The following is a 14304-nucleotide window of genomic DNA, read 5'->3' as shown; positions in this document are numbered from 1 at the left end:
TTGTATTTCTTTACACAACAGACCATTCTCAATAGCTGTGAATGGTCTATCTTGTCCTACAACATATACAGTGCATTTCTGATTATCCAAAAAGCTTGGTTAACTGGATTTTTTGGATAACGGAGAAATGGCTTTAAGCAGGCCAGTTAAACAGCAAGAAATAAAAATTCATGGGAAGATTTTTCGGGCATGAAATCATGTTTAATTCTTACCAAAAAAGCAATATGATCTCTGCTTCCAAAATAAGATAAATGCATAAATTTAAGATTTTTTAAACAATTTTTTTCGGATAACTGAGAATTTCAGTTAAGTGGTTTTCAGATCACATGATCAAGGAACAGAAGCAGCCCATCAAAGTCTTCTCTGACTTTCCACCCTGAGCTGAACCGTTCTCACCTCGAGTTCCAACTCCTGGCCTTTTCCCCTTGACTCCTGATACCCCTGATTCATTTGCTATTGATTAATCTACCGCCCCCTTAAACTCCCCCAGCGATTGGGCCTCCACAGCTGGATGTGGCCATGAATTCCACAAATCCATGATCCCTCTGGCTAAAGAAATTTCTCTTTGTCTCTGTTTTAAACGGGCCCCTTCTCATTCTAAGACCGTGCCCTCTGGTCCTGGATTCATTCACCAAGGGAAACATCTTATTCACATTGACTCTGTCCAATCCTTTCAGCATTCGAAATGTTTCCATGAGCCCTGTTTCCACTGGTATCCCAGTTAACTGGCTGTGCAGTGTCCTGGGATAAGAAGCCCCTTGTGCAGTTGCTTTTCCTCTGATCGGAGTGTTCTCCAACTGGAAGTGGGTGACCCTTCTGGTGTCCCTTTTCCACTGATAAGCACACCAATGTCAGCAGATGCCCTGGAGATGAGTATGGGATAGAGGCGGTTAATCATTTCACACCGGCGTTTGGAAAGTGTTCCTTTTCGAGGAAAGGTAATGATGGAAAAACGGAAAGAGAAGACAAACAAAATATAAAAGGGCTACGCTGAACTATATGACTTTAAATATTAATGGAATACATAACCAAATTAAAAGGAAGAAACTACTAAACTTAAATGAATAAATGTATTCCATTAGAAAAAATAACATATAGGTTAAGAAATAATATTGAAATATTCGAACAAGTATAGGAGCCTTACATTAAATACAATAGCGAAAACCTACCGGGGACAAACATTACCTAAGTTGATGGAAGGAGAAGGAAAGAAAAGAATGGACTCAGTAGAATTTCTGGTGTATTTTTGTTGAATGACAACATTGTCTGACTGGCTTAATGCAACCTAGATTGTATACCTAAAATGGATGAGGGGGGGGTGGCTTGGGAGGAGGGGGGGTGGAGAAAAAGTCACTGTATATGTGTGAAAAAAAAATAGTGTATATCATGGCTAATGTGATTTATGGTGTGAAAAATAAAAAATTTTTTAAAAAAAAGAAAGTGTTCCTTTTCCACTGGACCCTGACCTGCTAAATTCCTTGTTAATTCCTGGGACAGGGTGCCAGTGGGAAAGGGGCTTGTGAGATCCCCTCTCATTCTTCTACTCTCCAATGAATACAGTCCAAGAGCTGCTAAACATTCCTCATATGTTAGCCCTTGTTACTCCTGGTAAATCTTCTCTGGACTCTGTCCAACATCATTACATCCCTTCTAAGATAAGGGGCCCAAAATTCCACACGGTTAATCCGCATGAGGTCTCACCAGTGCCCTGAAGAGTCTGATCAACACCTCCTTATTCTGATACACTGTTCCTCTTGAAATTAATGGCAACATAGCATTCGCTTTCTTTACTGCGGATCCAACTGGCAGTCGGAAACGTACTGTAGTCTTTTTAAGATAAATGTCATGATATCCAACTTTTGTACAGGCTGTGTTAAAAATGCGATTTGAGAGCCCAATTGCATAAATCTAGGGTAAGATAGGAGTTAGACTTGGACACAGCAACTCTGGTCAGATCTGAGCCAGGGACGTTTGTTGGCAATCAATGCCAAGAATGGACCAGTCCACTATATCTTTCTCCACACCCCACAGAGATGACACCAATATGAATCTGACTTATCAGAGATGTGTTTCAGGTGCGGTGTAGAAGTGGATTCTTTTTTTACCCTCTACCTGGCTTTGCATGAAGGCGAGGCCCTTCTGGGACAACCTCTGTGACGCTCTGGCTGAGATTTCCCAGGTTGACCCACAGTTTTGTCTTACCGCAGTGGGTCAATTGCGAATTCATCCTCATCGCCTGATGTGGCCAGAAAATGGCATAGCAGTAACATGTAGATCTGATTCCCACCTCCTCTCAGTAAAGGTTCCATTATTGTCACATACTACTACATTTAGGGTATAACATACATGAATTTCTTTAATTTTGTCAACCGTAAGGCAGAGAGTCCCTCACAGAAACGAGCCCCCAGCAACTCATGACCCCTGGTTTACAGGACCAGCGCTCTAACAACTGAGCTATCAGAGCCTTGTAGGGGATCTTCGGAGATGAGAAGCTGCATACAGTCTCGGGAAGGGACTGAAAAACCAGCAGCCTTCTTTAGGATGTTTGTTAGGCACCTCAGTGGTGCCAATTTAGGGTTCCAATTGCTACTGGCCAGCCGCTAGGCCTCTGTAAAGGTTTCAACACTGTGGTATTCTTGTGACTCCCTGTTTTACTGTACACACTGACGATGGAATGATCTTTTCTTTGTTCTCTCTCTGTTTAATAGGACATATACAGGGGAAGGGGTGGAGGGAGGGGTTCTCTTGATGTTTTGTATTTGATATGATTGTTAAATCTATTTAAGATGATCAATATTACAAGAGTGATTTTACTCTGTGCAGTGTTCGGTTTTATTGCAAGCTTTCTCTGGATGTATACTTTATGTTCAGTGAGTCACATTCATCTAAAATGTTTCGTTTTATACAGCATGCCATTCTGACACCCAGCAACATGAATAAGGAGCGACCATTTGAAGGTTTTATTCTGTATCTTTCGGCAAACTCAAAGGGTGGGCCAGTGTGCTCCAGGTTGAGGAAGGGGAAGGTACCACAGCGCTCCAGGGGAATGGGGAAAGGGTGACACACTCTGGGGGGGGAGGGGCGGTGCAGTCCAGAGGGGGAAACGCACCAGGGTTTGGGTAGGGGGGTGACATGCTCTGGGACTGGGGGGGGCATGGGGAGACAGAGAAGAAGGAAGTGACACGCTCTGGGGTGGGGGGGGGAGACAGGTAAGGGGTGAAATGCTCCAGGGGGACAGGGAAGGGGGTGACATGCTCTGGTGTTGGGTAAGGAGTTGATGTGCTCTGGGGGTACAAGGGGGGTGAAGCACTCCAGGGGAGATCGGTAAGGGGCCAACCTGCCCCTACTCCTCGCCCTCAGGGGGCAAAGCAATCCTGTCCGTGCTGTAGTAGTTCACGTCGATAGCCGGAAGCCCCTCGGCCTCTCTCTGCTTCAGCTGTCGCTCCGCCTCCCTCCTGGCCCACTGCCGCATCCTGGGGGAGGGGGAGGATGTGAGTTAGACCAGGGGGAAGGGGGAGGGGCGTGGATTAGACCTGGGGGGGAGGGGGAGGTGGGTTAGATGGGGAAGGGGTGATAGGGGAGAGGGAGTGAGTGGAAAAGGGGGGTGGCACAGCCAATTGATCGAACTGAGGACGGGAATCCGTTCGTCAGAGGAGGGAAGGCGAGGAGGGAGATCCACGCCATGGGAGGGGTGGTGAGGAGGGAGCTCCCATGCTGTGGGAGGGGTGGTGAAGAGGGAGCTCTGTGCTGTGGGAGGGGTGGTGAGGAGGGAGCTCCATGCCGTGGGAGGGGTGGTGAGAAGGGAGCTCCATGCCATGGGAGGGGTGGTGAGAAGGGAGCTCCCATGATGTGGGAGGGGTGGTGAGGAGGGAGCTCTGTGCTGTGGGAGGGAGCTCCATGCCGTGGGAGGGGTGGTGAGAAGGGAGCTCCATGCCGTGGGAAGGGTGGTGTGGAGGGAGCTCCATGCTGTGGGAGGAAGTAGCTTCACACCATGGGAGGTGCAGTGAGAAAGGAGCTCTGTGCCGTGGGAGGGGCGGTGAGGAGGGAGCTCCGTGCTATGGAAGGGGCAGTGCGGAGAGAGCTCCACGCCATGGGAGGAGCAGTGAGGAGAGAGCTCCGCGCCATGGGAGGGGCGGTGAGGAAGGAGCTCTGCACTGAGGGGTGGTGAGGAGGGAGCTCTGTGCTTTGGGAGGGGCTGTGAGGAGAGAGCTCTCTGCTGTGGGAGGGGCTGTGAGGAGGGAACTCTGTGCTGTGGGAGGGACTGTGAGGAGGGAGCTCCACGCCATGGGAGCAGCGGTGAGAAGGGGAACAGGAGGCCGTGGGAATAGGCAGCTGGGATTGTCGGAGATTGTCCTCACCCATGGTCTGGCAGGTAGTGGACGAAGACAGAGCCCACCACGATGGCCAGGGAGATACCGCAAAAGAAAGCCAGTCTCATGTTCCAGACATCGACATAGGGGTCAGCGCTGAAGCCATGGTAGTCCGGGTTCTGTAATGGGAAGGTGTAGCATCAGCCAGGGGGAAGAACCAGTCAGCGCACACACCCCCCCAACCCCCAAACACTCCACCTGGCTGGTCTGTCACACTGTTACAATTGTTCACCCTCCTCACTACAGAGGGGGTGAAGCAGCTGTTGAGGGGATGTGAATCGAGCTCACAGTCTGCAAGGGGAAGGAGAACAGCCAGAAGTCGTGGTCCATGTGGGGACCAATGACTTAGTTAGAAGTGGGGATGAGGTCCTGAAACAGGATTATGTAGAATTAGGTAGGAAGTTAAAAAACAGGACCTCCAAGGTAGTAATCTCTGGATTGCTGCCCGTGCCACGAGCTAGTGAGGGTAGAAATAGGAGGATGTGGAGGATGAATGCGTGGCTAAAGAGATGGTGCAGGGGGCAAGGGATAAGATTTCTGGATCATTGGGATCTCTTCTGGGGAAGGTCGGACCTGTACAAGAGGGACGGACTCCACGAACTGGAGGGGGACCAATGTGCTGGCAAGTAGATTTGCTAGAGCTGTGTGGGAAGGTTTAAACTAGTTTGGCAGGGGGTTGGGGAACAGAGGGTGAGAGCAATGTCCAGGGAGTATGGCCACCTAGCTAGGAATAAAAAAAGAAAGGTAGGATGGAGATTAGGGTAGAAGGTAAAAAAGAGAATATATGTGAGGGTCATTCTCTGAGATGCATATATTTAAATGCAAGAAGCATAGTGAACAAGGTAGATGAGCTGAGAGCATGGATAGATACTTGGGGTCACGATATTGTGGCAATTAGTGAGACCTGGCAACTTAATGTTCCGGGATACATTTGTTTTAGATGTGATAGATCAGGGGGTGAAAAAGGAGGAGGAGTTGCTCTGCTTGTTAGGGAGGGCATTACTGCTGCGAGGTGGCAGGATGGTATGGAGGGATCGACCAGTGAGGCTGTTTGGGTGGAATTGAGGGGTGGAGGAGGCAAGAGGGTGCTAATAGGGGTGTATTACAGACCACCAAATGGGCCAAGGGAATTAGAGGAACACATTTGTAGGGAGATAACGTATATGTGTGAAAATCATAGGGTAGTGATCATGGGAGAATTTAACTTCCCACACATTGATTGGGATACCCATACGGTTAGAGGGCTGTTTGGGCTGGAGTTCGTTAAATGTGTTCAGGATTGTTTTCTAAATCAGTTAGTAGAAGAACCGACTCGGGATGGTGTAATACTGGATCTCCTGTTAGGGAACGAGCTAGGTCAGGTAGCGGACATTAATGTTGGAGAACCAATTGGGTCTAGTGATCATAATTCTGTTAGTTTTAGGGTAGTTTTAAGGAAGAGCAAGGAGAGGCCTAAAGTTGAGGTTCTGGATTGGAAAAGAGCAAATTTCATAGGAGTAAGAAGGGATTTGGGGAGTATTGAGTGGGACAGGATATTTTCAGGTAAGGATGTTAATGAAAAATGGAGGATATTCAAAAAAGAAATTTTGAGGGTACAGAGTAGTTATGTCCCAGTCTGGATCAAAGGAAAGGCTGGAAGTCATAGGGAGGCTTGGTTTTCGAGGAATATTGGAAATTTGGTTAGGAGAAAAAGGGAGGTGTACAAGAGGTATAAAGAGCAGGGAGCTGAAAAGTTGAAGGAGGACTACAAGGAGTGTAGAAGGAATCTTAAGAAAGAAATTAGAAAGGCCAAAAAAAGGCATGAAGAGGCTTTGGCTGACAGAGTAGAAATAAATCCAAAGGGTTTCTATAAGTACATTAAAAGTAAAAGATTAGTGAGAGATAAAATTGGACCCCTTGAAGATAGTGAGGGTAGGCTGAGTGAGAAGTCTGAGGAAATGGGGGAAATTTTGAATGATTTCTTTGCCTCGGTATTCACTAGGGAAAAAAATGTTGAACCAGTTGAAGTAAAGAAAAATAGTGGGGAGGTCATGAAGCATATAAGGATAACCGAGGAGGTAGTGATGGCTGTGTTAAAAAAGACAAAGGTGGATAAATCTCCCGGACCGGACAAAATATTCCCTAGGACACTCAGGGAGGCTAGTGGACAGTTAGTGGGGCCATTAACAGAAATATTTAGGATGTCACTGGCCACGGGGGTGGTACCAAAGGATTGGAGGGTGGCGCATGTGGTTCCTCTGTTTAAGAAAGGGTCCAAATGCAAACCTGGGAATTATAGGCCTGTAAGTCTGACGTCTGTGGTGGGCAAGTTGATGGAAAGTGTTCTGAGGGATGCTATTTACAAATTTTTGGAGGTACAAGGATTGATAGGGAGTAATCAGCATGGTTTTGTCAGCGGTAGATCATGCTTGACAAACCTGATTGAGTTCTTCGAGGGGGTTACAAAAAAGGTTGATGAAGGGAAAGCTGTGGATGTTGTCTATTTGGACTTTAGTAAAGCTTTTGACAAAGTTCCCCACAGGAGGTTAGGAAAAAAGGTGGAGGCATTAGGTATAAATAAGGAGGTAGTGAAATGGATTCAGCAGTGGTTGGATGGAAGGTGTCAGAGAGTAGTGGTAGAAAATTGTTTGTCCAATTGGAGGCCGGTGACTAGTGGAGTTCCTCAGGGCTCGGTCCTGGGTCCACTATTATTTGTTATATATATTAACGATCTGGATGTAGGGGTAGAGAATTGGATAAGCAAGTTTGCGGATGACACAAAGATTGGTGGTGTTGTGGACAGTGAGGTAGATTACCGTAGATTAAAAGGTGATTTAGGAAGGCTGGAGGTGTGGGCTGAGAAATGGCTGATAGAATTTAATACAGATAAATGTGAGGTGCTGCATTTTGGAAAGGCAAATTTAAATAGGTCATATACATTGAATGGTAGACAATTGAGGAGTGCAGAGCAACAAAGGGATTTAGGAGTTATGGTAAATAGTACCCTCAAGGCTGATACTCAGGTAGATGGTGTGGTGAAGAAGGCATTTGGAATGTTGGCCTTCATAAATCGGAGTATTGAATTCAAGAGTAGGGAGGTTATGATGAAATTGTACAAGGCATTGGTGAGGCCAAATTTGGAGTACTGTGTACAGTTTTGGTCACCAAATTATAGAGTAGAAGATTGAGAGGGGACTTGATAGAGGTGTTTAAGATTTTAAAAGGGACAGACAGAGTAAATGTGGATAGGCTTTTTCAATTAAGAAAGGGGGAGATTCAAACTAGAGGACATGCTTTAAGATTGAAGGGGGAAAATTATAAGGGGAACATGAGGGGAAATTTCTTTACGCAGAGGGTGGTGGGGATGTGGAATGAGCTTCCGGCAGACGTGGTCAAGGCGGGATCATTGGTTACATTTAAGGAAAGACTGGATCGTTACATGGATAGGAGGGGACTAGAGGGGTATGGACTGGGTGCTGGTCAGTGGGACTAGGAGGGTGGGGATTTGCTACGGCATAGACTAGTAGCACCGAACTGGCCTGTTCTGTGCTGTAAGTGGTTATATATGTTTATTAACAAAATTTTCACCTAGAAAAATTATAATGTGTGTTACGTCTGGCTGTGTTTTTCACCATAGAACAGAGAACGCTGTTTCGTCAGATTGTACTTGTGCAATCAGATGATGTTACTGGAGGAGACGCCCCCACCTCCTCCCTCCGCACCATTTGTGGCCCCAAATCATCCTTGCAAGTGAAGCAACACTTCACTTGTGAATCTGTAGGGGTCATCTACTGCATCCGGTGCTCCCGCTGTGTTCTTCTCTACAGCGGAGAGTCTGGGCGCTGTCTGCCATGATAGCATGGATCTCCCAGTGGCCGCCCATTTCAACTCCACGTCCTATTCCCTTGCCGACGTATCTGTCCATGGTCTTGCACTGTCAGATTGAGACCACTTGCAAATTGGAGGAACAACACCTCATCTTCTGTCTGTGCCCCATCCAACCAGAGGTCATTAACGTCGACTTCTCTGGTGTTCGTTAAACCCCCCCCCCCTCCACTTCTGCCCCTGTCGTCTTCCCCCAGTTCTGCCTCTCCGCTTTCCCTGTCTCAGACATGATAAATTCTCACCTCTCCCCGCATCATAACCAATTAACACTCTTTGTTGGCTGGCACTTCCCCTGGCCTCCACTGTCTACATTGAGATTTCCTTTCTCTTTACCCATTCTTATTCCTTGAAGAAGGGCTTAGGGTTGAAATGTCAAAAAATATCTATGGACGCTGAAAGACCCCAGCTGAGCTCTTCCAATAATTCAGTGTGTCATTATGACTTCAGGAAAGCCAGAGGTGTACAACCCAGTGATCGTTGGGGGAATCAGAGGTGAAGAGAGTGAGCAAATGTAGCCACCATCTCAGAGGATCTTGCCTGGACCAAACTCACTAATGGCAACATGAAGAAAGCCCATCAGCACCTCGACTTCCTCAGGAGTTTGCAGGTTTGTTAAGACACCGGAAATCCTGGCAAATTTCTACTAAGTGTGCTGACCAGCTGCATCCCAGCCTGGCACGGGGACACCAATACCCTGAGTGTAAAGCCCTCCAAAAGGTAGTGGACGCAGCCCAGGACACCACAGGCTAACCTTTGAGAACACCATTGGAGAGCAGCAGCAATCATCAAAGACCCCCGCCACCCAGCTCACGCTCTGTTCTCGCTGCTGCCATCAGGAAAGCGGTCTAGGGACCACAAGACTCGTATCACCAGGTTTCAGGAACAGCTGCTCCCTCCATCATCAGACTCCTCGACAACAAACTCAATCAGAGACTCGTTTAAGGACTCTGACATGTGCACTTTACTGATTTTCTTTGTTCTCTCTGTATTGCAGTTGTTTACATTCGTTATCTGTTTATATGTTTACAATGTGTACAGTATATTTTTTGCACTACCAATTCTGCCACACCTGCGGGAAAAGGAATCTCAGGGTTATACATGATGTCAGAATCAGAATTTATTGTCATGACAAGTCATGAAATTCAGAATTTTGCACCAGGTTCACAGGGCAAACATTCATATTATAACCATCTTATGTTACTATAAAAATGTGCACAAAAGGTCAGGCCTTGTCTGTGGTTCACTGATCGTTCAGGAATCTGATGGCAGTGAGGAAGGAGCCATCCTTATGCCCCTGGGTGCTCGTCTTCAGGCTCCTGTACCTTTTCCCTGATGCTAGCAGAGTGAAGAGGGCATGGCCTGGGAGGAGGGGGTCTTTTTAAAGACACTGCCTAATGTTGATGTCCTCAATGGAGTAAAATCTGGTGCTGTGATGTCACAGGCCGAGTTATCCCTCTGGAGTTTATCCTTGTCCTGAGAGTTGACCCCTCTGTTACAGAGTCCAGAGGACCCCAAAAACCAGCAGTAATAGATATGCACCACAACACAAGGTTACAAACAAAAGTAGTTTTTAATTATATTTGAACAAGAAAACAAAATTAAACTCTAACTTATTACTATCAACTTACTTAACCTACCTTACCTACTTAATTCCTCCCTCTAATACTAAGCGCAGGTGTGTGTAATGTATATTTAAGATTAGAAAAGTTCTTTGGATCACAGTCCAATCTCACTGGTTGCAGACAATTCTTGTACTGTGCACAGAAGTTAACATTAATAAAGTTCACCAGTCTTTGGTGCTTAAGAGGCAAATGGTTACCACTCAGGAGGGTTCTTGCTGGTTTTCAGAGAGAGATTCCATTTCCAGGACATCCGCAATGGATTCCTTCTCAATCAGTCTTGCTGACGAAACTTTCCCCCTTCAGGGTTCTCCAGATGATCCTCTTTCTTTCAGGTCACCTTTTACACCGCCAGTCTTCTCCTTCGACCAGACAGCCTTCCAAAGTTTGCCAGCTTGTCCTTCTGGAACTGATTTCTGTGTCTCTCTATGTTTCACACCCTCCCTCTCGGAGAGCAAAACTCTTCTCTGCTTGCAAAGATAACATGCTCTCCCAGGCAAACGGCTGTTCATACTTTGTTGCCTCCTGCAAATATTCTGTGTTTTAAAATGTGTGTGTGTAAGCTGCTCTAACAATTCCTCCCAAACCACCTCTAAATATTCTGTCACACCTGAGATGCAGCCAGCCAGAATGCTCTCCATGGCTCACCTGTAGAGGTTTACAGGAGTTTTCGGTGACACACCTTATCTCCTCAGACGACCTCACAAAGTATAGCCGCTGGCGAATCTTCTTTGTAATTGCATCAACATGGAGGCTCCAGGACAGATCCTCGGAGATGTTGACACCCAGGAATTTGAGGTTCTTGACCCTCTCCACGACTGAGCCATTGATGAATACTGGGTCGTGTTCTCCTGATTTCCTCCTGAAGTCCACAATCATCTCTTTGGATTTGCTGATGCTGAGCACAAGGTTGTTGTCGTTCAATGAGCCGATTGATTTCCCTCCTGCATGCCTCCTCATTGCCGACTGGGATTCTGCCAACAACTGTGATGTCATCGACAAACTTTGTGGATTGTGCCTGGCCACACGGCCGTGGGTATATAATGAGCAGAGCAGTGGGCTAAGCGTATATGTACTCTAACAATAAATGTGAAACTGAATCATTAACACCAGATACAGGTTGGTGCATTACAATTTCTTCGCATCAACCATACCTCACACCACAAAAACTAAATAAATCCAAACCAGAAATCTCAAAATTTCCTTTAGGTGAGGTGTGAGATTGGAACCTTTATCCATTTAACCTTACTATGTACAAGGGTGAGATCCTTCTGGGAGGACCTGAGGGACAATCTGAAAAAAATTATAAAGGTGAACTTTCCACAGGATCCAGAATTGTACCTTCTGGGTAACATTATGCTCGTGAGTTTTAAACCATCCAAGAACTAGATTCAGTTTGTGAAGGTCGCTTTGTCAGTAGCTAGGAAGCGTTTAACACTCATGTGGAAGGCTGACTCCCAGCTAAATATCACACAATGGAATACGGAGATGCAGAGTTGTATTGCCCTGGAGAAAACACACGTATAATTTAAGGAGGAAATATGACACATTCTTTAGGGTGGGGCAACGCTAGCTGCAACACAGGTATAATTCTATCCCTTCTGAATAAAAGAAAGGCAACAATCGTGCCAGAAGTGAGTCGTGGCGCAAGTGATGGGTTCTTGTATTCTGTTCTTTCTCTTTTGTATTTCAGGTTACTTTGGGTTTTTCATAAGTTCCTTTAAGGGTATGTGATTTTACTGACTTTTTTTTGTGTTTGTTTAATTTGTATAAACTCTGTGGTGTGAGGGAATGGGAGGGGTCGGGGGAAAAACAGACTATGTTATTTACCACTGTTGAGATTGTGTTGTTTGGACTTGTGTGTCTTGGAAATTCAACGATCCTTAACACTAAATCTATCCCCAGCTATGTGTAGGTTTAGTGTTTGTCTATGTCTGTATGAATGTGTGTGTGTTCATGATAGAGTAAGACTGTGTGTAAGACTGTGTCCATGTGTTTGTCTGTCAGTGTGAGTATGTGTGTGTGTGTAAGACTGTGTCCATGTGTTTGTCTGTCAGTGTGAGTATGTGTGTGTGTCTATGTCAGTGTGTATGTCTGTGTGTTTGTCAGTGTCAGTGTGTGTGTGCGCCTGTGTGTTTGTCTGTCTATGTCAGTGTGGGTGTCTGTCAGTATAAGTATGTGTGTCTGTCTATGTCAGTGAGTGTGTGTGTGTCTGTGTTTGTTAATGTGAATGTGTCAATGTTTGTCTATGTCAGTGTGAGTGTATCTGTCTATCTATGTCAGTGTGCATCTGTGTGTTTGTCTATGTTTGTGTGAGTGTTTTTGTCTGTCAGTGTGAATGTGTGTCAGTGTTTGTCTATGTCAGTGTGTGTTTGTGTGTTTCTCTATGTCTGTGGAAATCTGTGTGTCCATGTGAGAGAGAGAGAGAGAGAGAGAGAGAGAGAGAGAGAAAAAAATCTAGTAAGTTACTTCAAAGTTCAGTCTTTTAAATTCAGTGTTGAAGCATATGCTTTTGGAGTTTGATGCCCAGAATTAATGATGAACTGATGGGAAGACTGGAGTTGTGTCTGCTACAGACTCATGAATTTTCCCTGTGTTGCCTTTGAAGAAATATCCATCCACATGGACTGTGCTCACAACACTCCTGGTCCTTTTGTAGGCAAGACTCGAACTGGGCAGCCTCCATGAACCTTCCAAGACCTTCATATTAGTCACACCCAAAATGAAGCAATTTGCTTTGCAAAAAGACACTCCTGGCACAGGTCAATCCACCAAAAAGGCCCAGTCTTTCACAGATCTGGCTTTGCTCTGAATTACACAAAAATGGCCGGCCATGAGATTTACTTCAACAAGCTGCTTCCTTCTCAGCAGTCAGAATGGTTCTTCCTTTGCAAATATCAGAATGTCTTTGGAACAGACTGTGACCTGCCTTCAGTTCTTCCAATATATAGAATTGTCGCTGGGCTGTGACTTGTGATGGTGCTTGTGTGAAATGTTAAATGTGACCATTCAGTCCGTCCTGTCTATACTACCCCTTACAGTGATAATTTTACTAAAACGGGAGCTCAAATTCCAATTATCTTGTCTTGATTTTACGTGTTATCACCTTTGAATCCACTTAACTGGACTGATACTTCCCAACAACGAGCGCCAGGACCCTGCGGAGCACCGCTGTGTCTCCGCTCTCTGACCGGCACCGCCGCCGTGTTTTTTCCCTCACCTTGTCGTAGAGCATGACCTCTTGAGGCGGGGCGTCTCCATGCCCGATGGGGAGCGCGGGCTCCGGGGCCGAGGTGACGGACCCAGCCTGCTCGCGGGATGAGTGGCCCAAGACCCGGCGTGAAGATACGGCCTGGCAGCCGGCCCCGACGCCGGGACGCCAGACCCTCAGCCGACGCAGCAGCCCTATGCTGCGAGCCGCCATCTTCCTCCGCCGCCACAGCTGGATGCCGCTCAGTTCCCGATGGACAGTTCGCATCGCCAATCAGCAGCCACCACTCCTCTGACAGACAGGGCACTGGCCAATTGACGCCGCATTCGCCCATGGAATTTTCCACCTTTCCTCTAATGGACAGTGCGTCGCGCTAATCGGCGTAGTAGTCCTCATGGAACCGCCCACCTATTTGCTGATGGACAGTGCACTGTACCAATCGGCACTGCCACAGCTGCTGGAATCACCCCTCCCCTCTGACAGACAATGAGAGGCGCCTTTCGGCGCCGCAGGATCTCATGGAAACGCCCCCTCTCTTCTGCTGATCAGTGTGCCTCGACAATCGACGCCGCCGCAGCCCTTGGAAACTCTCCCTCTGCTCTGATGGACAGGCCCTCTTTCCAATCCGCTGCAGGGCTTGCGATCCTCTGCGCTTTCTTCGGGCGGGCGGGCGGCCCACCTTCGGACAGTCAGCTCACCAATGGGCGTCGGCCCCTCCCCCTTCGTAGCATCTCCGACAGACAGTTCCAACCTCCAATCGGCGTCGCAGCAGCCCATGGAACCGAGGGCTTCTCCTCTGATGGACAGCACTATCGTACAATCCGCTGCAGGACATTCCACCACTTATCAATAGGCAGTAACCCCACCCCCACTTACCAATAAGCAATGACCCCACCACCATCTTGCCTCAGCCTGACAGACCCTCCAATCAGAGCGGTCTGGCTTAGTCTCTTGGCCAATTGGTGCACGCGACCCTCTGTGGGGCTCGCGGTTGACCCCTTCTGCCAGCGAGAAGCCACGGCCTGGCAGTCGGCCCCGGTACAAGACACCAGCGAGCCGCCATCTTCCTTCGCCACGGCCCAGGGGTGCGACCGGGTGTTAATGTCGGAGGGAGAGAGGGCGCGCACATTTTGGGACCACGTTAATGGGCCGCCACAAGGCCCACCAGAGTTTGTGAGGTGTCTGAGGAAGTTCGGCATGTCACCGAAAATTCCCGGATGGCAACGAGGAAGCGGGCAGG

General features: G+C 47.3%; 1 protein-coding gene across 1 annotated transcript; it reads right to left on the bottom strand.

Annotated features, from left to right (window-relative positions):
• Positions 1 to 2808: 2808 nt before the first annotated feature.
• Positions 2809 to 13346, bottom strand: ndufb11 (NADH:ubiquinone oxidoreductase subunit B11). Its single transcript, XM_069929090.1, has 3 exons — positions 13074 to 13346; positions 4359 to 4489; positions 2809 to 3473 (listed from the first exon to the last, which is right to left on the bottom strand). Exons 1-3 carry the CDS (start codon positions 13329 to 13331, stop codon positions 3344 to 3346), a joined length of 519 nt encoding a protein of 172 aa, XP_069785191.1. The 5' UTR covers positions 13332 to 13346; the 3' UTR covers positions 2809 to 3343.
• Between the last annotated feature and the right edge of the window lie 958 nt (positions 13347 to 14304).

Source organism: Narcine bancroftii, chromosome 3 (genome assembly GCF_036971445.1).
Source record: "Narcine bancroftii isolate sNarBan1 chromosome 3, sNarBan1.hap1, whole genome shotgun sequence".
Classification (NCBI taxonomy): Eukaryota; Metazoa; Chordata; class Chondrichthyes; order Torpediniformes; family Narcinidae; genus Narcine; species Narcine bancroftii.
Note: the sequence above shows the minus strand (reverse complement) of the source record. Positions and strands in the feature narration are given on the sequence as shown.

Excerpts from the sequence above, each read along its gene's own strand:
- ndufb11 (XM_069929090.1), bottom strand. The coding sequence starts at position 13,331 with ATGCGAACTGTCCATCGGGAACTGAGCGGCATCCAGCTGTGGCGGCGG. Across the intron at positions 4,490-13,073 it reads AGGTCATGCTCTACGACAAG|AACCCGGACTACCATGGCTT; the intron begins GTGAGGGAAAAA and ends TTCCCATTACAG. Across the intron at positions 3,474-4,358 it reads CACTACCTGCCAGACCATGG|GATGCGGCAGTGGGCCAGGA; the intron begins GTGAGGACAATC and ends CCCCTCCCCCAG.